This window comes from Raphanus sativus, chromosome 1, assembly GCF_000801105.2.
Source record: "Raphanus sativus cultivar WK10039 chromosome 1, ASM80110v3, whole genome shotgun sequence".
Taxonomy (NCBI): Eukaryota; Viridiplantae; Streptophyta; class Magnoliopsida; order Brassicales; family Brassicaceae; genus Raphanus; species Raphanus sativus.
Genome location: NC_079511.1, coordinates 17,709,892 through 17,734,789, shown reverse-complemented (window position 1 = coordinate 17,734,789; position 24,898 = coordinate 17,709,892). Strand labels below are relative to the sequence as shown.

The 24,898-nt window shown below is 40.9% G+C and overlaps 2 protein-coding genes across 2 annotated transcripts; one reads left to right on the top strand and one right to left on the bottom strand.

The window, feature by feature from the left end:
* Nucleotides 1-4,958: 4,958 nt before the first annotated feature.
* LOC108847932 (uncharacterized) lies at nucleotides 4,959-9,592 on the bottom strand. Its single transcript, XM_056990137.1, has 2 exons — nucleotides 8,644-9,592; nucleotides 4,959-5,068 (listed from the first exon to the last, which is right to left on the bottom strand). The coding sequence occupies exons 1-2, from the start codon at nucleotides 9,590-9,592 to the stop codon at nucleotides 4,959-4,961; spliced, it is 1,059 nt and encodes a 352-aa protein (XP_056846117.1).
* Nucleotides 9,593-16,953: 7,361 nt separating this feature from the next.
* Nucleotides 16,954-20,346, top strand: LOC108812437 (ran-binding protein M homolog). Its single transcript, XM_056986874.1, is given in 11 exon segments — nucleotides 16,954-17,436; nucleotides 17,439-17,538; nucleotides 17,975-18,121; nucleotides 18,225-18,311; nucleotides 18,430-18,475; nucleotides 18,554-18,637; nucleotides 18,722-18,798; nucleotides 18,917-19,079; nucleotides 19,251-19,319; nucleotides 19,712-19,798; nucleotides 19,916-20,346. Coding segments are annotated over 11 exon segments (1,428 nt in total). The 5' UTR covers nucleotides 16,954-17,153; the 3' UTR covers nucleotides 20,201-20,346.
* The last annotated feature ends 4,552 nt before the right edge of the window (nucleotides 20,347-24,898 follow it).

The window sequence follows — 24,898 nt, the reverse complement described above, 5'->3', positions numbered from 1 at the left end:
CGATTGGCCAAATGGGCCATAGAGCTCAGTGAATATGATATTGAGTATAGACCTCGAGCAGCAGCGAAAGCTCAGGTCTTTGCCGACTTTATCATTGAACTAGCATCCGAGCAATTAGACTCCGAAATAGAATCTCCGAAGTGGAGCCTGTATGTCGACGGAGCCTCGTCAAAACAAGGCTCCGGTGTCGGTCTAAGGCAAACTTCTTCAGCAGGAGAAACCATTGAGCAGTCATATAGGCTCGGATTCAGCGCCTCAAACAACGAAGCTGAATATGAAGCACTAATCGCAGGGTTGAAACTCGCCCTAAGCCTCGGAATTCGAGAGCTAAACGCTTATAGTGATTCACAGCTAGTAGCTAGCCAGTTTCACGGAGAATATGAAACGAGGGACGAAAGAATGGGGGCATATCTCGAAGTCGTCCAGAACCTCACTAGGCAGTTCGACAAATTCGAGCTAACAAGGATCCCACGAGGAGAGAACTCCTCAGCAGATGCGTTGGCTGCTTTAGCCTCCACGTCAGACCCCCTCGTAAAACGGATCATACCCGTAGAAGGAATCCAAAAACCAAGCATCGACATAGCTACTAAAGCTGAGATAGACGGCAAGCTAACAGAGCAACCCGAAGGTACCTGCCCTGAAACGGTAGCTACCCAAGTTCTCACAACATTTTGGTTCCCAAAAACCAGAATACGTAGCTCTAAAAAGCATACCTCCGGGAACACAATCCAAAACACGGAAGGTATTCCTCGAAATTCAGACTCCTTGGAGCCTGATCTCACGAATACCCCCGGGGGCACCAACTCAGACCCACTCATCTGCAGAATTAAAACCAGAAGCCGTTCAGCTCTCCAAAATTCATCTGGGGGCACCATCCAGACCCCGGAGAATAATGAAGGAATTGGAGGTATTCCTCAGAATTCAGACTCCCTGGAGACCAATCCTACAAATACCTCCGGGGGCACCACGACACCAGGTCCCGAACAGGAACCTCCCTCGTCTCTTCATAACAAAGTTGTAGGGAGAGAGGATTGGAGAATTCCAATCACGCAATACATCCTGGAAGGAAAGACTCCACCCAATAAATGGGAGGCTCGGAAGCTCAAAGCATTAAGCGCGAGATACTGCGTAATCGAGTCTGTCCTCCACAAACGAAGCATTTCCGGACCTTACCTAAAATACGTCCATGGCCTTGTTGCTATGAGACTCATGAAGGAAATGCACGACGGCTCCTGCGGGAACCACTCTGGAGGAAGAGCTCTAGCCATCAGAATCAAAAGACAGGGATATTTCTGGCCCACCATTATTGCAGACTGTGAGGCCTATTCCTCTTCATGCGACAAGTGCCAGAGGCATGCACCGATTATACACAAACCTGCGGAAAAGCTGTCCAATATATCCGCCCCTTATCCATTTATGAGATGGTCCATGGACATCGTAGGACCACTAGTAGCATCAGGAAGTGGAAAGAAGAAGCTACGCTTCCTCTTAGTCCTAACAGACTACTTCACAAAATGGATAGAGGCTGAAGCTTTCCAACAGGTAACCAGAGTCGAGGTCGAACGATTTGTGTGGAAAGAAATCGTGTGTAGACACGGCGTCCCATACGAAATCGTAACTGACAATGGAGGACAATTCATATCCCACGATTTCAAAATATTTTGTGACAAGTGGAATATTCGCCTGACCTTCTCAACACCTCGCCGACCTCAAGGAAACGGCCAGGCGGAGGCTGCTAATAAATCAGTATTAGCAAACCTCAAGAAACGCCTCGGAACCCAGAAGGAACTCTGGTCAGAAAAATTACTTGAAGTACTTTGGGCATGTCGAACCACCCCACGAAAGGCTACAGAAGAAACCCCTTTCTCCTTAGCATATGGGATGGAAGCTGTCGTCCCAGCTGAAACCATTGCTGGTAGCCTCCGCCGGGAACTCTGTACATCCGATCCCGCAGCTAATGATCAGCTCCTAACAGACAGCCTCGATCTAATCGAGGAAAGACGGGACCGAGCTCTGATTCGCATTCAGAACTATCAGCAAGCAATGGCACGACAGTACAATTCCAAAGTCAGGCCCCGACAGTTCGCTATAGGTGACCTAGTACTTAGGAAAGTTTTCGAAGGAACCAAGGAACCAGATGCTGGAAAGTTAGGAACCAACTGGGAAGGTCCCTATCAGATCATCCATGTGGTACGACCTGGCGTTTACAAGCTCCGAAAGGTGCGAACCGGGGTACCTGAAATCAGATCGTGGAACGCCACGAATCTTAAGAGATACTATCATTAGGTACCTAAAAATCCCTGAACTACGTTAGGCTTGATCCCTTGACTGGGTACGTAGGCAACTCCGTCATGAGTGCAGCCCCAACCTCATTTCAACACTTTGTTCACCACAACCAAAGGGGGCATATGTCTGATTAAAATCACATAGCCCAACCAGCAAGTGTATGATCATTATAATACAACAATTGTATGATTACTATGATACCATGTATCCAATTACCAATAAAGCAATTATTCTCGATGTCTCAATTCTTTAACAACACAGGTCCCTGCAAACACGGACCTAGGGTCCTAAAACCCTTCGGATCAGCTCAGGTCTCCATGAACCTGGACCTAAGGTCTTCAAATCCTTAATAATCTTGAAGGTCTTGAAATCCTTCAAACAAAGTCAAAACTTGATAAACTAACCTAAGGTCTTAAAAATCCTTAGGAACCACTAAAGGTCTTAAAATCCTTCAAACAACGTCAGGTCTCAACGAATCTGGACCTAAGGTCTTTAAATCCTTATCAAATCTCAAAGGTCTTAAAATCCTTATCAAGTCTCAAAGGTCTTGAAATCCTTTAATACAAAGGTCTTAAAATCCTTATCAAATTTCGAAAGATCTTAAAATCCTAAGCAAGTTCCAATGGGTCTTAAAATCCCGTGAACAAATTCAGGTTCCCAAGAATCCCCACCTAAGGTGTCTAAGTTAAACTTAGGTTCCTAAAAACCTTAAGCTAATCTCGATATTCCAAGAATTCCTCTTAAGGAACTAAAAACGATCCAAGTCTCCAAGACTTATCACGAAATTAGGGATCTAATTCGGAGGATTCATTAAACCTCTTAATTAGTAACCAAAGCATTCCCTATCAAAATTCTTAACCAAATTTGACTAAGTCAAAGCGAAAAACTTAAAATAAAACTGAAAACCAAGTCTTTATAGATAAAAGGTTTAAAGGCCTCCTCAGGCCGACAAAGGTTCAAAAGACCTTAACAGAAACAAAGGTTTAAAAGCCTCCTCAGGCTATAAGTCTTAGAAATAAAAGAAACCAAAGCCCATTGGGCGGAAATCCTAGAAACACATGAAAGAGCCTCAGCTCTTAAACTTCCTTGTCATCCGAGCTCTTCTCAGCTCCCTTGCCAACCGGATCATCCTCCTCAGGAACCTCTTCCTCCATCTCCTTGTCGCCATCTCCAGGGGCGGCTATGACCGGGGCTGAGTAAGAACCCACCAATCCCAAATTAGAACCGAACTCTCCAGAAAAGGAGAGATTAAACATATTAACCTCGAAAGTACCTGAGCTCTCAAAGAGCTGGGGAAGAGGGAGCTTGCCGATCGAGAAATCCGAGACCTGAGCCTTCTCGTACGCCGCAAAGCCTCTGGCATCATTGCCACCAAGCGATCATACTCGCCTTGAGTGCTCTTAATCTCACCATCCAGCATGTCTTTCAGGAGCTCGGTGTTGGCTTGAATCTCTTGAGCATGAACCAGGAGATCGACTTCATCCTTCTTCTTGGAGAATTTCTCCTTGACAACAACCAGAACTTTGTTGTAAGCATCAGCTACCTCCTTATTTCCTCTCCGGACGGCTAGCCTGACCTCAGCTTCCTTGTTCTTCTGGCTGCTCTGGGATGAAGCAATCAGCTCCTTGACTTGGTACTCGGCTATCTTCCGAGCAGCATCCAAATCCCCAATCTTCCTATTCTTCACCTGGAGGTCAATCAACTGGCTTTCGATTGTCCCTTGCTGAGCATCACACTTGGAGCCGAGTCTCTTTACCTCAGCTTGGAGATCCGAGATCAGAGCCCGAGTCTGATTGAGCTCAGTCTTGTTGGCCTTGACCAGATCAGTAACCTGAGCTAATTCCTCAGCACTGGGGGCATTGCGTAGGGCGTCCTCAAACTTGAACTGAGCCCTGTTAATAGCGGCAGCCAGCTACAAAAAACAAAAGAAAACGATTTAGTGAAAATCTTCCAAAAATAAATTAAGCTAAAAAGTCGAAATAAATTTCATACCTGACCCATGTGATGGGCAATGTCAACGTACTCATCCTTGTTCGTGAGATTGGAGATCGAGGGAAGGGAACAACCGGTACTCTTCATATGCCTCATCAGAGTAGCCAAACCCCACGAATCATCCAAAACCGATCCAGGCTTCGAATGAGCAAAGTTCCAGCCAACGGTTCCTCCTCTAGAAGAGGAGGAGGAAGACCTCGAAGGTCTGTCAACCTGGTCAGTCCGGGACCTCTTGCTCCTCGGAGGCTCAAATTCTGGAGGATCCCTCGCCATTTGAGGATTAGCTTCAGTCACCAGAACCTCGGAGGGAAGGCCAACTTCCTGAACTTTAGGCTCCGAAGAACCAACACCTTTATCAGGAGCAGAGTCAAGGAAGGATCCTCCTTGGTTCTTGTCGCTTCCTCTAGAGGAGCTGGCAGCCTTGGTCGATCTGCCCCTGGAACAGAAGGAAGGCTGGATAGGCATCTTCTGTGAATGAGTCTTCTCGGAAGTACTTGCTCCGGACGAAACTTCAAAAACTGAATCACCTTCAGAGACTAGAATCATGAAAAGGATTCATTAATCACATAAAACAGATTCGAATAATGAAAATTAGAAGTTATCAAAGGAAAGGTACCTTCTAAACCAGCAACCGTCACTAAGTCAGGGAAGAACGCCTTGTATCGATCAGGAAATCTAGCTTACCCAACTCTCGAAGTGGTATAAGCTCCCCAATTATTAGGGCTGTGCTGCAGCTTCCTGTGAAGAGCTCTGGTGAGTTTACCAGATAACTTGATAGGATCCTCAACTTCTGCAAAAGGAATCAAAAGGCAATTAGCACATCATGATAAGCAAAAATAAACATGCAAGCATATCCCTAAAGTCCTAACCAGAAATGTCAGACCAAGAGGTCCTGAGGTCGCGGCCTACAGGAACCGTCGAGGGATCAATCTTGACATAAAAATACTTCTTGCGCCAGTCATCGTCACTGGCCGTGAACTTGAATATGCCTAGCCCTGGACGACCGGGGAGATAGTAGGTACCGCTCCCACCATCCTTGGAAGTACTCTCCTTTATCGAGAAGAGACTCATTAGCTCAGTCAACCCCACGATAGCTCCTTCCTCCTTGGCCCTAGTGATGAATCCGTTTATCACTCGGATAACTGACGGAGAAAGTTGAGAAAGGGCTAATTGGTAATGATCTAAGAGATCTAGAAAAAGGGTGGGGAGAGGAAATCTAAGATGACACTTAGAAACATATTTCTCATGAAGACAAAACCAACCCTCCGGAACGGTTTCGGGGGTTTCATCTGTACAAGCTCTAGTTAGGTCACTCTGGCCGTGAGCTTGAACAGCAAGATTGACGACGTCTTGACTCTTCAAGAGCGAAGGGAAGTGAGGTCCGGAGGAGGCGCTCTTTCCCCCTTTCTTCTTCATCCTCTTGACCCTTGCTCCGATCGAGTCTTTAACTTTCTTCTTCTTGGCTTCTGTCATCTTTTCACCGGCTTCCCGCTTGACCTTCATAATGCGGGCACCGGAGGCTGAGATTTGAACCTCGCCGGAACCTTCTTTTTGACTCATGATAGTAAAAGGAAAGGGAAATAGGAAGCAAAAGAGAGGAATTGGACTAAGGCGAAATCTCAGAGAGAGGTTAAAGATGGAGAACTAGTTCGATCAAGAAGCGGATAAAAAAAAAAAGTAAGAAACCGCAGTAAAATAAAGGAAAAGAGGTGAATTACCTTGGAAACCGTCGAGAGGCGTGGAGGAAGTGGAGAGACAAGCAGTTAATTCTCTCAGCTTTATATCCCATCACGTCTCGTAAATCGGAAATCAAATTTCAAACTCGCTTTAATCTAAGTCGTCGATTTAATTAGAGAGAGATTACAACCGTCCGATCAAGCGAGAATGTATATGGTTGAGATAGCCAGTAATCATTATCTCAACCATAAGATCTAGGATGGGCGGCTAGGTCTAGCTCCCGAGAATAACGAAGTCTAATCTCGAAAGCTGGGGGCAACTGTTGGACCCGAATATGGCCCGCTAGCTGATGATAAAACCAAAACAAGTATTGAGCCGAGTCAAAGCCCAACACATTTCGGAGACCTAAACAGAGGTCTAATGCGGAGCCGGAGGCTGGAAGCTAAAGGCGATCTTTAAAGAGGTCACGGTGAAGAAGAAGCTCACGTCGTAATAGAAGGAGCGCAAGACCCGGTCAAAGGGAAGCTGTTGCGGATTCCTCAATAAACGGAGAAGATCTCGGGAATCAGTTGCTGACGATCAAGCGGGACCTGAGGCTATTTAAAGAGAAAGCAAGTCAAGAAAGGGGGGAGATTCAACTTTTATTCATTTTTCACGATTATTCATATCAATTCTAAAGCATTTTTGCTATCTTTGTAATCATCAAGAGAAACATCTTTGTAACCATTCTTTTACCACATTATCAATACAAATCGAAGTTCATTCAACAAGTTATTACGGGATTCAGCCCGCGTTATCTTTCCCTAACCTTTCCAAAACTTTAAACCTGATCTAAAAATCTAGGTGGTGAGTTTAATCCCTCACAGCTGCAACCGGTTTCTTCTTGTCAGAGTCAGTGTTCTTGGTGCTGCTGCTGTTGGCTAGGTTCTCAATAAATCTCACAGCCTCTCTTGGATTCCTAGTGTTGAAGTTCTCCTCACTAGCAGTATCAAGAGCCATCTGATACCTTAAGGCGATACCTCTGTAAAAAGTGCTTAATAGCTGCACTTCATTGAATCCATGGTGTGGACAGTCTCGCTGGAAGAACTTGAATCTTATCCACGCGTCTTTAAAAGTCTCACTAGGATTTTGCGCGAAAGTGGCTATTTTGCTCCTCAAGTCTTCAGCGCGTGCCTCATCAAAGAAATTACGCAGGAAGGCGTTTTTGATGTCGGCCCAGGATGTCAGTGATCCTGTAGGTAGCTGCTTGAGCCAGTGCGAAGCTTCTCCAATCAGTGAGTATTTGAAGAGCTTGCAGAGTAGGTAGTCCTCGGGGACTCCATCCATACGAATAGCAGCGATAAGATCCTCGAACCTCTCTAGATGGTCCATAGGATGCTCGTGTGATTGCCCAGAATAAGGTATCTGAGACACGAGAGAGTAGTACTGAGGCTTGAGCTTGAAGTTCGGCTTCTGAATCTCTGGAAGTCGAATAGCTGATATGTTGGTGTAGTACTCGTCTGGACGGTTATAGTCTGCCAACGATCGTGTTTGAGCTTCTCCTGTAGCCTCAGCTTCAGTTTCAGGGATTATGTTTCCCTGTGCATCTAGTTTCTGACCTGTGATTATGGTTAAAATATCTAGATCTCTGGCCACACCTTTCGCATGATGACACAGAAAAAGAGTCGGTTGATATCCTTTTGAGATATCGAGCGATACACCTTTCGCGGCGCCGATCGATTTACCAGTAGGGTACCGATCGACGGCTTCTAGATCTGCCTAGGCGCAAACCGAATATGACCGCGATGTCTCAAGGAGGAACTATCGTTCTTCTCAACGGGAAACAGGCATCGCTCAAATAGATAATTCAAGATAATCTAAGATCCTAATGATCTATGTTCTAGTTAGCTACTCTAAAACAAGCATAGGGTACAATCCATTTGATGAGTATCGCAACTTAGCAATTATAGCTTGGGGCTAATCCCACAAACCTATTTAAACCCTAGATCTAACAAGTAGACTACTCAGACATAGCTAAACAATTCATGACAATAGATAGATGAAAGAATTGCATAGATAGAATAAAGTAGAAATACAAAAGGAGATGAGAAATCTCTCCAATCTCTCTCAAACAAATAAAACTCTAGTCTCTCTCTCACACTCTCTGCTTTGGCTGTGAACAGCTTCAAGCTTCAAAGGGTTTCAAAACTTGCCGTCAAAAAGACTTTGCAGGAGTATTTAAGCATTTCCATTAGGTTAAAAACTCGTCAGGGGCAATCTCGTAATTTGGTGAAGTCTTGGTGAAGTACTCGGCTAAACCATTCCGTCCTCGATATCGATCGACAACACTGAATGTGTATCGATCGATTATAATCTTCTAGTACGCGGATCTTCTCAGCTGCATCAATCGACGACTCAGGATGAGTATCGATCGATTGTAATCGCAATGTTGACTTCTGACTTAGTCTTGAATGGTCAACTCGGGTGTATCATCTCTTGTACTCCAAAATGCTCCAAAACATCACTTTCTCACGAAATGCTCCTGAACCTGAAAACATACCTAACAGGCTAGAAAACAGATTAAATATATAATAAAATACTAGTATACCATGGTTAAAAAAGGGTAAAATCCATGGTATATCAAGTCGTCGTCATCGTCGGTCTCTCGGGCAGCTTTTTCTGCGTCTTTTGGCTGTTTGTCACTTTTACGGTTTTTGCCCTGCGATTTTCGCTGAGCTTTCTTGTCTTTGTTCCTGCTCCAGCTGTTCTCCCCCTTCGGTTTGGGTTTCGGCGGCTGGATCTTGTAATCTCCGCTTTCGATCGAGGAGAGGAACTGGGCGTAGAGAGATTTGCACTCAGTCGTATCGTGCCCCTTGACGTCGTGATACTTGCAATTCTTCGTAAGATCGATGGGCGTTCTGGTCGGTCCCGTCGCCGAATCGACTTTAGCCACGGTTCCAGCACTCGGGGTACTGGGAGACGCATCGGGAGAGTCGGTTTCTCGCTGATAGACATTCCATTTTTTGTCGTGCATGACCATGGTTGAAACGGGGGCGTTGTTCTCATCTACGACGTAGAGGAGACCGCCCTTTTTGCTGCCAGTATCACTTGGTGCGTGCTGGCGCGGCTCTGTCCGAGCACCCGCACTCTTGGCTGCTGCAGGCTTGGCGGCTTTCTGCTTTCGGATTATCGCCTTGGTGTCTTCTTCCATTCGGATGAAGTTGTGAGATCTGGCGATAGCGTCAGGGAGCGAAGTCGTAGGGTTGGAATACAAGTCCTTTCGAAACTTCGAATTGACGAGGAGGGTGTTCATCAAGGCGTCGATAGCGATGTGATCGGGAACGTCGACTCGGGAAACGATTGTCTTGAACTTTTCCATGTAGTCTTTAAGGCTTTGGTCCTTTGTTTGCGCCATATTCCACAGGCTAGAAGCGGTTACTGCTCGCTTTGTGAACATGATGTAAGTCTTGAGAAACACAGCTGAGAGGTCTCGGAAACTTCGAATCGAGTTCTCGCTGAGTTGGGAGAACCAGGTTAACGCTTGTTCGTTTAGTGTTTCGACGAAGAGCTGACAGTATCCTGCGTCCTTCTCTTCGTCGGGTTTGTACTCGGGGAGACGGAGCTTCTCAATTTGAAGGCTGACAGTAGCTCTGGCCATCGCTATATTGAAGGCTGTTAGATGCTCGACTGGGTCGCCACCGGGTTTGTACTCGGGGAGACGGAGCTTCTCAATTTGCGGAGCTGGACTCTGGTTAACTCGCTAGCGAAGGGCGAGCGCGAAGTGGAGGCGATGACGCTGTCAATCTGAGGGGCTGCGCTCGTCGCTTGATGGATCTGCGAGCTCATCTGTTGAAGGCTGAGTTTGAGCTCGGTGATCTCGCGAATCGTCGTCGGGTCTGCTGTCGCCGGAGTAGGGTAGACGCCATGAGGCCCGTTAGGGTCAGATTCGTCGACGGCGTGGTCTTCCGCCGGCGTTGGAGGGAAAAGATGGCGGCAGACAGGCTGGGAACGGCTTGTCGGCCCAGCAGGAGCGGTGAGAGCAGCTACAAGGGCTGCGAGCTGCTCGTTCGTCGTTTTCTGGACTTCTTCTTGATGCGCGAGACGAGCCATCACGGAGCTCATAAAGTCCGACGAGAGAAAAGGAGGAGGAGGCGGAGGCGTAAGCTCGGGCGCTTCGCCGGAAGTGCCAGGGTTCGAGTCACCAATCGTCATATCGGTCTAAGAAACGTTACTCTGATCGGCCCCACGGTGGGTGCCAATTGTTTGAGGTGAGTTTGGTCAACAGAAAGTAAAAGAACTCAAGAGTGGGATGAACAGAGACGTTTTATTAGAGTCGGAATAACGAGGGTACAAGAGTTAGGAAGTCGGCTAGTCGATGCTCGGAAAGCTCCTAGCCGGAAATACAAGAGAAAGCGGCGAGATACAGAGAGAGTAATGGAAACCCTAATCTTGCCGCAAGTCTGTGTGTCTAAGTCGTGATCCCTTCTTCCTTCCTGTCCTCAACTCCTTATATAGTCTCTTAGGTCGGTTAGCTCTGACCTAATCCGTCCTCTTTGTTATGGGCCTTTTGACTTGCAGGCCCAGTCGGAACGATTGTTCGGCCCGAGCCGCTTGGTCGTTCTCTTCGGCCGCTCGTCTCCTAGCTAAAGCAGTCATGAGCCGAGTGAAGACTCGTCAAGAGCCGGCTTCGAGCCGATCGTCCATTAATTGATAGTAATGGGCCTCCTTTTCGCTGGGCCTTGTGGGTGGTGACAATCCATCCCCATCATATAGTTAGAAGCTTTAGCAGATTCACATTTTCTTCTCCTGTCTCTTATTTATTTTATAATCTTTCAGTTCGCCTGAGGTTTGGTTTCTAATGTAAATTTTGATTCGTAATATAATGGAACTAATATAAAACATTTTATAATTGCATATTTGAACAAAATCACAGTGAAGTAAACTTATGTCTTAGTTTTATATTAAAATCTTGAAATTCGAAAATGAATATTCGTAGGGGACGCTTGAAACAACAACTCTTTTCAAATACAGCACACATATGATTCCTATAGACTCATTAAACTGATATGCTATGAAAACTTAGTTGCTCATGATCTCTTTTTTTTTTTTGAAAAATCTTATGATCTGTTTTACTGTAATAAAGATGCACATTTAGGATTCTTGAATTTTTACTAGAAAAGACTTTGCAGATTAGCTTTCTTAAACAATTCAGTTTTTGCATTTTTAAGTATTGTTCGGGACTGATATTAACTCTAAATAGGAAAAAAATTAAAAGCTTACGAAAGGTGCTATTATAACATATCCTTAGATTTAATAAAATGGAATTGGTCAAATGTGCTGTACATTTTCTGTAAGCGTGTTTGAATATCCCATCATTAAAATACGGTAGAGCTTCATATAGCAAAAGAGAGTTTCAGCACTTAATCCGAGTAGTGTATTTTATACAGAAGATGCCCCAAGATAAAAATGATTTTAAATATAAAAAAATGTTGAACTGCACTTAATCTGAGTAGTGTATTTTATACAGAAGATGCCCCAAGATAAAATGATTTTAAATCAAAAATGTTGAACTGCTTATGAAAATTCCTTTTGGCTTATAAATATGGTTATGAGATCTAAAACAACCTACACATAGCCACCATTCATATACAAATAAATACTAAATGATCAAATATTAAAGGATAAAAAATTATTAGAGTATATACAATGCCATATTTGTTTGTATCATATAATCTTACAAAAATAAAGTAAAACCAGAAAAAACAATCGCAAAGGATAAAACGAATATAAAGAAAAAATGTCTTTATTAGTTGTCTAATCCATAACATGATTTCCATTTAAAAAACATTTCATTTTCCAAACGCTTAGTAAAATTTATATATACTAATACTAAAACTGTATTTTATTGTTGACTACCCCGCCCGTAGGGCGGGCCAAATCCTAGTAAAATGTAAAAGGATAATATAATGAGCATTTGCATCTACGTGGGGAGTAGTAAATGACTTTGCTTGAACATTTGTCAATAAAGCTTATTCCTCCCCCTAGATATGGTTTCCGTATATTATGTTGAAAAGTGAATTCATGGTCAAGTTTCAGAAATTCCTTTCACCAGTGGTTTAGGTCATTACTGGAGGGATAGACTTTGAAGAAAGAAAATAAAAGGTTCCCAAGCATCTAAAGAGAGAATCGAATGAGAAGAAGATAGAAGCTTTGCAAAAAAGGTACTAAAGATCCCTATAGATAAGCCATTCGATTAAACTTACTTCACCCACATATCATAAATGTCTTTTAGAGAGACCAGTGAGACTGAAAAAAAAAATCATTGAGGGGATGTTTCATCATATTAGAGAAATGATGAAGCAGAATAGTACACTGAAGAAGAAAAGTGATCCTCGGAAGTTTGTAGTTCCATGTTTGATAGAAGGCATCGATTATCCTGGCTCGTTCTGCGATACATGTTTTTCAGTCAGCATCTTCCTAAGGTGATGTGGACCAGCTGGCATGGGTCTGAAGATAGAGTCTTCTAAGGATTCATTCACTTTTGCGGATTGTTCCAAGATCAATTCAGGAGGAATCGTCAAAGACCTTCAAGTGAAAATAAGGAATGCCCTAGTTCTAGTGGACTTTCATGTGATGGATATCAAGATAGACTGGAATTCTTCTCTGCTACTTGGGAGAGCTTGCATGGCTACTGTAGAAGCAGTTTGCAACATGTAGACTAATCAGTTCTCATACTCATAGATCACACCGTCTACTATGATCCAGTGAGAGTTGTCAAGATACAGACGCCTACATCGAGAATGGAGATGATCATGGTTCCATAACAGTTTGTTATTCTGACTTTGGAGCAGAACACGAATAAAATGGAGAAGTTGATCGACACCCAGCCAAAATCATCGATCGACAGGGTACATGAGACCAAGATAGACAACAAGTTGGAGGATCGATCGGCAACTGGGAGAATAACTACTACTGTGAGAGATTTGCAATAGAAGCTGCTACCTCTTCAAGAAGGAAGAACTGTGTAGTGAAACCAGATGAGTATGGAGTTTACAGAGATGAAGATAGCAATCCATACGCACTGGATCGAAAGATCATCAATTTTTCTAAGGAGGATATAGAAGCAATACTGGAGATGGCAGATATATCACAAGGGAGTATCTGAGATAACCATAGTTTGATGGGTGTTTTCAGAAGCCTGGAGTTCATCCTACACCCCCACCTTCACAAAAAGAGGACATATACCATAGAGATGATGTCATGGAGATAATGAGAAAAGCCATTGATATGCTCAAATTAACCCTAGAGCAACTTACTCTCTTTCTCTTAAATAAAAGGTTCAGTTGTAGTATTTAGGGATCGAATCCACGGAGACTCTAAGATTACACATAGACTTGTAGTTTTCGAATTAAAGCTAGATATGTATGATTTAAACAATAAATAGTAGAGTGAAAAATGTAGTTTCTTTGATTGATTCGAGGTTGTAAGCACTTTTGGAAAACAGCTAGATTCTGGTAAATTCTCAAGTATGATAAGTATGCAAACTAATTAGGATATCAAGGAGTCATAAATATTAATTGTTCTTGAACTAAAACTTAAGTTATAATCTATCAACTTTCGTATATAGAGATTATCTAATGTTAGACCTGGGATTTCAACTCTCGTTTGTTAATCCTAAGATAGTGTCGATCGATGCACCTTTGGAGCATCGATCGATGCACCATTCAAAACGTCGATCGATACACCTCTCAGAGTGTCGGTCGATATTTCTTTTAACAAGCTTTAGCGAATAATTTTGATATGTTCTCTAAGCACCTAAATTAACTCTCGTATGTATCTAGCTAATAAGATCATCTAGTTTCAATTTAGGCAACAAACCAAGCTCTCACTTGCGCCAATCAATCCTAAGATCTAAGTTTAGGGTTATCAATTCTAAGCTTAGCAGAAAGAACACTTAGGGTTATCAATTCTAAGTTTAGGGTTATCAATTTTATCTTTTGTCAAAATATGGGCTAAATCTAACGGTGGGAATGTCCCCATCCATAGCTAAACTTCTGACGTATATGAGTAGTTATGCACCTCAAAATACTCTATAATCACCAAAGTTCTCCAAAACGTACCTGAACCTGTAAATAATCTAAAAAGACTCCAAAACACAGTATATAGTTCCTAAAACATTTATATATTGTGGCTAAAAACTCGTAAAATCCATGGTATATCAATTCCCACAGACTTATTCTTTTGTTTGTCCTCAAGCAAAACACACAGAGCAGTCTTATGAAAGAGGTTTAAAGACAGCAAGGACTCACTAAATTTTAAATCACTACTCTCACTTCTGCAAACATGAATGATGGAAATGAATCATTATTAACCTTAGAATATTTCAATGTACTATACACTAGCTTAGTCACCATACCATACAATACACAACTCCACTGATACTGCTGACATACCCCTCCACTGACCTCATTTCTGCATAAATATAGATTGTAGGCTACGTCTTGGGAGTATCGATCACTGAACATATGGAATACCCTCAAACAAGTATATGGACCAACATGTATTCTTTTCTGACTATTTCGCTCACTCTTCTCTCTTCTCTGAATCCTATAATTTCAATTCCAACGAACGCTGATGCAGTCCATCTTGTTCGTCTTATTGATTTGCTACTTATGTAGCTTTTTTGGAAAAGTGTAGGCGAATAATGGGGTCGTCGGTAATATACCTACCCCTCGCTTTCCAATAATGTGTGATCATTCCATTAGAGTAGAATAATGGGGTCGCATGAGACACTCTTACCCCTCTAAACCGCAGGAAATCATCTCAATCTTTTATACTTAAGGATGCTGAAGAGAAGTGAAAGGGGAATCAGAAATACACAAACTCTAGTACTTTCCAAACTCACAGGAGGACTCCGATCCAATGTATACCAAGCCCAAAAAAAGCGAGTAAAATTGATTAAGGTTGTAAGTTAGCTTTTATACTTATGGATGCTGAAGAGAAGTAAAATTGATTAAGGTTGTAAGTCAGCTTTGATAAACGGCCACTCCATCCTATCGTATGCTCTGACTTAATGGCCATCCTCTTATTACGTCCGCTTGGTTTGGTTCTCAAGGCATGGAATATTTCTTAGGCAATCATAATGTTATCTGAAATCTGTCTCCCAGCAACAAAAGCTGACTGGATTTCTGAAATCATGTCTGGTAAAACTTTTTTTAATCTCTAGCATAAGACCTTCGAGACTATCTTGTAACTAACGTTACATAAACTAATGGGCCTGAACTGTGAAATCTGATTAGGCTTATTCATTTTGAGGATGAGGCATATGTTTGTATCATTCAGTCCATTGGCCATTGTCCCCTCGAAAAGGAATTTATTACCCATAAGATTTAAATTTTCCTTTACAATATTCTAGAATTTCTGATAGAAAAGCGCTGTCATCCCATCTGGTCCCGGAGCCTTCTTTAGATGCATAGCAAATAATAATTTTACCTCCCACTCTGTGACCGGCGCCGTAAGAGTAACATTCATTGTCCATGTAATCTTCGTGGACACTTCAGAAAGCGCTTCCTCTATATCTTCTGGCTCTGATGACTCAAAGATTTGCCTAAAGTAGCTGGTGACAATGGCCACCAATCCTTCTTCATCCTCAATAACCATTCCATTTGCATCTAAAAGCCGTGAGATTTTATTTCTTACTCTCCTTTGTTTTGTTAGTGCATGGAAAATTTTTGTGTTTCTAACCTTTTCTTAGCCAAAAAATTATACTTTTTTGTTTCCAGAAAATTTCTTCTACCTTAAGAGCATCAAATAGTTCTTTCAAAGTTTATGCGATTTCCTCAGTTGTAGCGTTATCATTGGCGTACAGACCCTCAACTTTCTCTTTAAACTCCTCCACTAGTTCTGTTGAGTTGACATTTGAGTTGTCTCCTCCATTCACTTAAAGCTTTTTGGCAGCTTGAGATATGTTCCATGATGTTTGCATTCGGAGGGAGATCAGGAGATTTTCAACCTTTAAGGATGAATTGACATAATTCTTCATTATCCAACCATCTTTTATCAAGCTTGAAGGTTTTTGATTTCCTCGTTGGTTTTGTGAGAATATCTGTGAAGATTGGACATGATCTGATCTCCATAATTTCATATATTTAACAGTAGAGTGAGGATATTTTTCATGCCAATCCACATTTCCAACAACTCTATCCAGATGACATCTTACAGTAGATCCTCGAGCTCTTTTACCCATCCATGATAGCATATTTCCAGTAAATGGAAATTCCAACATACCACAATCGCTTAGCATTTGCCTAAAAGGAAGATGGTTGGATAATGAAAAACCTCTATTTTATATATGTAGATATATGAATATATAAATAGATTGTATAATGTTCTTGAGAAAAAAATTGAGATTGGGATGTAATCAAGCACTTTTATTTTTTTAAAAATTAAGAAAATAATTGGAAGTTGTATGCATGGGTGCTCGGGTGCCTGTTCGAGTGCGGATCGTTTTTTTCGGGTTTTAAAATTAAGTCCCATTCGGGTATTATTAAATTTCGGACAGGGTTCGAGTTGGGTTCTCCCGGATTCGGTTTTCATGCATAGGAACCTGAAAAATAATCAAATAACCAAAGTATCAAAAACGGGTTCGGTTATTTGTACACAAAATAACCAAAAGACCCGATTCGGTTCAAAATTTTGTATCTAAATTACTCAAAAGTAACCTAAAATATCCATTCCACAAAGTTTTTTTGGGTAAACGTTTATCTAAACTATCATATTTTATCCAAAAATACTCAAAAATATTGAAAATAACTACTATAGTTAACATATACTATTAATTTAAAATATTAAAATAATTATAAATATAATTATAACATATATTTTAAGTAATATATTCATATTTCAGATATCTTTGGATACTCATTCGATTTTGGATCGGATTCAGAACCAGTTCTTTGGATATAGCAATTCAAAATCCACTCGGATATTTACTGCGAGTCTGATCGTGTCCGGGACCCTGATTTGGGTCCGGATATTGTGCCCAGACCTAGGAATTTATTTGGTAATTTTGGTTGGGAATCATCCTATCATTTAATGCTTACAGAGGCATGATCGAATTGTCGAAAGAGAAGCTACTCTTTATTCTCGGCAAATTCTTCTTGATTCAGTGTTTGTAGACTCATCTCGATTTCTAGGGTTCTTCCCTGTGATCCAATCCAATGAACTCTTCAGAGAACTCCGACGAAGTTCGCCGCAACGAAAATGGCGACGCCGGAAATGGTCAAGATCTGTTCTTGCACTTCTTAGACAAGGTTCGTCTGTCGCGAGGGGACGCGATGGAGGAAAGTGAAGGCGAAGAATCGCCGACGGAGCTTAACACGATTAATAGCGCAGGCGGGTTTCTGATTGTCTCTCCTGATAAGCTTTCCGTCAAGTACACCAACACGAATCTGCACGGCGACGACGTTGGGGTTGTTCAAGCTAATAAACCTGCTCCCTTCAAGTGTCTTACTACTTCGAGATTTTTGTTAAGAATGCTGGCGTTAAAGGGCAAATCGCGATTGGTTTCACTAAGGAGAGCTTCAAAATGCGCAGACAACCCGGGTACGTTTCTTGTTTCTCTGATGAGATTGTCTTCTTTCTGTAGGATTGGTTTTGACAAGTTAAGGTTAAAGCAAATGCTACTTTTTACTCGAACGAAATCTTAGATTCTTGATTGCTTACGGAAAAGGATGATAGTGCCTTTGAGAGTAGGGTTACTTGCATAGATTTTAGCATTTGCATTTTTGTGATGGCTTATCATTGAAGTTGAGCTCGTTGTTGGGGTTCTCATAAAGATTATGTTTTGGAAAGAATCCTAATTGGAAAGACTTTATTTTGTGGCTCAACTGAAAACCAGATTCTTGATTTGTTAATAAAAAGGATTCGTTTGATATATAAGTTATGCAAGAACCTCCATAGTTTTTGTAAGATTTGTCTTACCATCATAGAGGTTGAGCTTATGTGGTTGTCTAATTTATTGTTTATTTTTTAATGGTAGATGGGAAGTGAACAGCTGTGGCTATCACGGGGATGATGGATATCTCTATCGAGGAAAGGGAATAGGCGAAGCCTTTGGTCCAACTTATACGACAGGTGATACGGTTGGCGGTGGTATAAACTATGGGTCGCAGGAATTCTTTTTCACGTAAGAGTTAAGACGCAACTGCTTCCATTTGTGTCATGTCTTCTGATTTTCTCTGTTGACGTTATCTTTGTTTGTTGAATCTGATTGACTTCTTTATTGCCAGTAAAAACGGAGCTCTTGTTGGGAAAATCCCCAAGAACATAAAGGGTCATCTATTCCCCACTATAGCTGTACATAGCCAAAATGAAGAGTATGTTCTCAATTTCTTTCACATGATCAATACCAATGCTTTTTATATATCTCCTATGTGTTCTATGTGCATGTTGAGTTCCACAGTAAGCCGATGCATGTGTTTCCAAATTTTGTAGGGTCTCCGTCAATTTTGGGAAAACAAAGTTTGCTTTTGATGTTAAAGTAAGAAAAAGTCCTTTGAAAGAAGTATTGCAAAGTAAGTTGTAGGTCACGCCTGATACTGGGGTTATGGAATCTAAGGCAGTGGTTCGCTTGGGACACCTTGCGATTATATGTTACATCCATCCTCTGCTGTTCGTGTGTGATGAAATGCTAACTACTTGGGTCCCTTTCTCTTACTCTCTCTACACTACATATATGTTTGAGATTAAGTTTTGATGAGGCTGATTCCTTTTACTGTATTATTAGGGATATGAAGCATCAGAGAGGAATAAGCAACATATGGCTATTGATAAAATATCCATACCTCCCAATATCAGTTATGCGTAAGTACACTACTCTTTAAAACTTAGTTGCAATTGTTGGTCAATTTGTTTTGTCCTTCTGGACAGTGAATCGGTGGCAAGCTGTCTGCTTTGTATAAATTTGTCGCTTTATCATTAGGCTTGTGAAGACCTACCTGCATCACTATGGGTATGAGGAGATACTCAATGCTTTCAACATTGCTACTGAAACTACAGTCCCTCCAATCCGTATAGCTCAAGAGAATGCTATAGATGAGGATGATTCATCATATGCTTTGCATCAAAGAAAGACTATTAGACAGGTATAGAACTTGTAGTTCTACAGCGCATAAAATGTTACTGGTTACAGTTAAAAACAAAACGACCTGCTAAATTTACTAATCTAGGTATCTGGCACTTTTTGGTTCCCATTCAGAAATTACTGCTTCATTTGGTACTTTAGTTTCGACTGATCCGTACTTTATCTCGTATAGCTTGTCAGGGATGGTGAGGTTAATGCTGCTCTGGCTAGACTACGAGATTGGTATCTCCAAATTGTACAGGTGGATTGAGATATCTTGTCATATCATTTGTGTCCTATCGTTAAGATCCATTTCACATGATTAAGGTAGGAAACTCTAAGCCAATTGTACTTTCTGCAAGACGAAAAGTCCGTAGTTTGTTTCCTCCTCTACTGTCAAAAGTTAATTGAATTAGTTCGTGTATGCTCTTTATTCCTTATCCATATGTGCTTCAAGTTGTTAATACTTATTAGAGAGAATTTTCTCTTTGTCTCGTGTAAGTTGTTACCTTAGTAAAAGTAACTGCTTGCACTGTGATGGTATCTTTGGTGTTAACCATAAACATAAAGAAGTGCATAAAACATAAACCTCTTACCATAGGAATATTTCTCTAAGACTCTAACTATGGTTCTCGGAAAACATGGAATAAGCAGGTGGGAAAACTTGAAGAGGGTGTGAAGTATAGCAGGCTCGAGTTAGCTAAATTTGTTGGTTTAACCGGGTTTCAAGATAAAGTGGAGGTACCAATGACTCCTTTAACTTTATTCCCTTCTCAATCAAGCAAGATCTGTTTAAATGCTGAGAGTTTCTATGTTACTGATATCTTACGAACTAGATTTCCATTTTGATTTATTCAGGACTGCTTTGCTTTGCTTGTTTATCGAAAGCCCGAGGAATCATCTCTTGGGTACTTCTTAGAAGACTCGCAGAGGGAACTAGTAGCTGATGCAGTAAATGCAGCAATTCTGTCAACAAATCCAAACAAGAAAGATGTGCAGAGAAACTGTCACTTACGTTTCCATCTTGAAATACTGCTCCGACATCTAACCGTGTGCTGTTTGGAAAGACGGTCACTCAATGGAAACCAAGGTGAAACATTCCGGCTTCACCATGTTCTAAACAACAACAGTACGAGAAGATGAAATCAAATTAGCTCGCATTTTCTTGTGAAAACTCTGGTCTGATTGGTTGTTTTCATCATATGTGCCTTCTGTTAATACTTGTGTGATATTATGTTGAACTTTTGAATTCTGTAGGAAGAAACAAGGTTAAAAATTAAACTTGCATTCATGGTTTCTTCAAGGTTCAGATGATACAAACTAAGTTTTTGCAACATTTATGCTTCTGATTTTTCTGCCGACTCGAAACCAACAACGATTTTGAGTGTTTTAAGTTTCTTTCTAGATTTTAATGTTAATGTAAGATAAACGAGTTACACAACCTAGAACACACATTACAACCTAGAACACACATTAGTATAGGGGAAACACTTTTCAAGAAATATGATTAGATTAATTCTTTTAAACGCACATACATGTTTTTTTCTAAAAGCAATCTTTCAATCAAGCTCAAGATAAAATTTGACTTGTTGACAGTCTCCCTCGTTCACAGACCTATGACAGTCTCTGAACCACTCAATCTCCTAACCTCTAGATACTTTGTCTCTCCTTCTCCGGACGTACAATACTCTCTATTGCTAAAAGCTCTCTTTTTGTGTTGACCGGCAACATAGTGTCAAACCCTCTTTATATATTGCAGATGAAATCCTAGACCTGAAAACTACCCAATGGAAACTTTCCATATTTCTTCATTCAGCGAATAAACCAATCTTCTTTTTCTCATAAGTTCGATTGCTTCTTCTTCAAGATTTCCCATTTATTTGGCTCTTCATTAAATCTTCTTTTAATGCGTCTATCTTATCTCGACACGTGCATCTTACTCCTCGTTTGTCTCATATGGTAGTTAATGTCGTACTTCATGAACTACTTCAGCTCTACTACATCTTCGCATTGACCATACATCTTCAAACATATTTCTGCACAAGTACCTAAGATGAAGACACAGAAAATAAGGCAATACAAACATATTTCTGCACCAAGATCAACTGACAGGATCAATGCAACCAAGAACATACTTATATTATCCTAAACAATGGTTCAAGTATTTAAATACATCTTAGTAAAAAGACAGCACACATAAATACTCCCCCAAAAACCGAGTTTGTCTGAAAACATGGATAACAAAAGATTGCAACAAGTGGTGCAACCGAAACAAGTACAACAACAAAATAAAATCAACGAAATGGTTGCTCCCCCACAAACTTAGGCCCATCTTCATCTCAATCCTTATTCTCTCCCCCCGCTTGTGAGCACACGGATTAAAAATTCCGAGAAAGAACAGAAGGCACTAGAAAATAATTAAAGAACATAAATACTAACCTGCAACCGAGCTAAGCAGATTCTGAACAATGTCAGTTAGTGCTTGAAGAGCGTGAGCCGTGTCCTCAAGAGCTTCCTTCAGATCAACCTGAGAGAGTGAACCTTGAGAAACAGAAACGGAACCAAGCTCGTATACAGTTACCAGACGTGGACCAGGTCTAGAGCTTGATGTAGAAGCTGGTGGAGCATGAGATGGCGGACGCACTGACCTAGCGGATGTTCGTCCTTTTGGCTCAGCTCTGGCTTGTCCCTTACCTTTAGCCTTACGCTGCTCATAGATTTCTCCAACACGCTTGTCCTTCTTTTAAACAATAGTACGTTCAACTTTGTCTCCTGGGCGTGATGGTACATGATGCTGTTTCTGAAGGAGCTTCATGATTAGACGAGGGAAAATCAGCCACCGAGAGTTTCTGTGCTGAATAACAGAAAGATTCACAATTTGCTTGAGGATCATCTTCCCCATGTCCACTCGAATCCCATGAGCCATTTTGTAGATCAGCCTTGCTCTATCAAGAGACACATGCGTCTTATGCGTGGATGGGATCCAGTTATAAGCAGCAACAATCATGAGGACTCCATAACATGGTGTAAGATCAGCTGTCGTGAGGTTGTCCCATTCCTTACGAGTTCCATCAGTAAGGAACTCCACCAACTCAGTTACTGGAATCGCATTCATGATTGTGTCCTCATCCTCTTCCTCTTCAGTGAGTGATCCAAGCTTGATATCACTCAAATTACCCTAAAAAGTGAATTACTCTCTCAAATAAGAGGTTCAGATGTAGTACTTAGGGATCGAATCCACAAGGACTCTAGGATTACTTGAAGGTTTAATGAATTAGAAATGAAGATATACTTAAAGGTTTATATGTTTTAAAGCAGTAAATAATATGGTGAACAAGGTAGTTGTTCAGTAACTGAAGTGAAGGTTGTTTCTTAATGAGGAGAACATCTAGATTCAGGTATTTTTCAGGTATGAAATTATGCAGTTTGAAAGTGACTTTAGGGTTTTAGTTCTTTGAACTCAAACAATAGGTACGACCAGTAGGGTCTCCTTTGACTAGATCCCGGATCTCAATTGTCGTATGTTTATCACGGAAAAGAGTCGATCGATACGACTTTCGTCTAATCGATCGATACACCTTTCAAACAATCGATAGCTACAACGATGGTTGTATCGATCGACAGTAATTCTAGCAAGCATTATCGGTTTGGTTGAAATCGTTCTCTAATGATCTAGACCACCTTTCGCATGTGTCTAGTCAGTTAGATCACTCTAGTTTATTTCTGGGTATTGAGAGTATATAGTTGGTTATCTCATCAATCCTAAGATTTAGATTTAAGGGTGATCAATCTTAAATCTAGTGTTAAGAGAAACTAAAGTGAAAGAACTAATTTTATCACCCTAACAATTGTCACAAACTCATCACATGATTCACCCTTATGAGAAACCTAAATCTAACAATTAGGTTTACTCAGACATATTCATGAGAGACAAAATCATGATGGTTTGAATAAATCTTAATATGAAATAAGGAACACATAGAGTATGAGTAGAATAAAAAGGGAGTCCAAGATCTTCTCTGTTTTGTAGTCTCAGATCTATCTCTCCAATTCTAACTCTTCTCCTAAGGTAGCCAAATTGCTTCTCTTCTCCACTAGGTCTCTAAGCAAGTCTGCCTCTAAAATGATACAAAACCCTAATATATAAAGCCTAACAGGCGGCCAGGGACTTAGTGTGTAAAATAGCATACTTTGTGATACTTGAAAATCTTCTAAATCGTAATCCATCGAATGGCTTCATGTTGATCGACACACTTTGATATCTGTCGATCGATTGTAATTGGCTTCAATCGTCCAATCTCACTAGTTTCCTATCGGTCGATTCTTCACTCGTGGGAATACTCCAAAAATGCCTCAAAAGTATTGCTTTCTCCAAGTAGGTACATGTGCCTGAAAATACTCTAAAATACTTTGAAAACGTAGTAAATATAATTGAAAACTCTTATATACCATGGCTAAAAGTGGGTGGAATTCATGGTATATCAACTCCCCAGACCTACTCTTTTTCTTGTCCTCAAGCAAAACAAACGGTAGTCTCTTCGAAGGAGGTTTGAAAACAACATGACTCTTATTATTGAAAACTTAAAATCCTTACTTCTAAGTCATTTAAATCTAAACGGTCTCAACTACAAACGCATGTTTATACCTTATCCTAGTTTAGCAACCAAACTCATCTATCCAACAACTTAGCAAATCTTGTCTAACATTCCCCTCTACTAACCTCATTTCTTGATAAAAGAAAAGTGAATGCTTTACCTTGGGAATATCGATCAAAGGACACATGGGTTCAACTCAAACAAGTTTCTGAACACAGAGGCAGTCTTTTCTGATTTCTTTCTCCCCTCTACTCTCTTCTCTTAATCTCTTATTAGTTTCAATTTCAATAGGTTTCGATGCCACAAAGGTCATCTAATCTATCTTATTAACATTTGCATTTGTAACTCATACATTCTTGACAAAGTGTAGCGAATAATGGGGTCTCTGGTAATTTACCTATCCCTCGTTTCCACAATGTGTGATCATTCATGAGATTTAGAATAATGGGGTCGCGGGAGACACTCCTACCCCTTTGCCTCTCAAGAAATCATTTCAATCTTTTATAACATAAAACTTAGATCTTTGAGATGCCGAAGAGAGAGAAGGAAGGGAACCAGAAACACACAGACTTTTACCTTTTCAGTCTTGTACGAGGATTCCGATCCGATGTATACCAAACCCCAAGACAAGCTAAGATAGTCAGTATTAGGTTGGAGGTTAGCTTTGGTTCCTTTAAACAATCTTGGCAAGTATGGCTAGTTGACAGGTTGATCCACTTTGGTATCTCTAGTGCAATCTGTGGTTAATAAGTCTAGAGTAATGCCAAAGAGTGGTTAGAAAATCATTCATAAATTCTTCATTTCCTTTTTGACTCGATAAAACAATTTAATTTTTGAAAAATAGATGATAAATGATATATGATAATTGTTAGCAACACCCTCTCCCAGACTTAAATTGCACCGTCTCGGTGTAATAATAAGTAGGAGAAGTATAAATAAAATAGGAAATGCTAGAAGTGTGGATGTTGAAGCAAAGTGTCGTACCTTTCTGTCTTGTCCATCGATCGATGTACCATAGACGGTATGGATGGACAGGTTTAGACAGGATGTGTGATAATGTGTTAGAACGGAACTCACTCACTCGTCTAGCTTGACTCTCAAGTTAGCTCTGTTGTCAGACCAAACACAAAGAAAATTAAACATACGAAATAGTTTAAAAGCATAAAACATAAATAAGTTTAAAACATAAATCCTGCAAATCCGAAAAAAAAAAAAGTCTGCAAGATAGAGGGAAGATATAAGAAGG

What these genes read in the sequence shown, in the direction of transcription:
- LOC108847932 (XM_056990137.1), bottom strand. Translation starts at nt 9,592, where the DNA reads ATGGCCAGAGCTACTGTCAGCCTTCAAATTGAGAAGCTCCGTCTCCCC. An exon ending in AAAATCGCAGGGCAAAAACC is followed by an intron (nt 5,069 to 8,643) that starts GTAAAAGTGACA and finishes TTCCTTTTGCAG; the next exon opens with AAGTTGAGGATCCTATCAAG.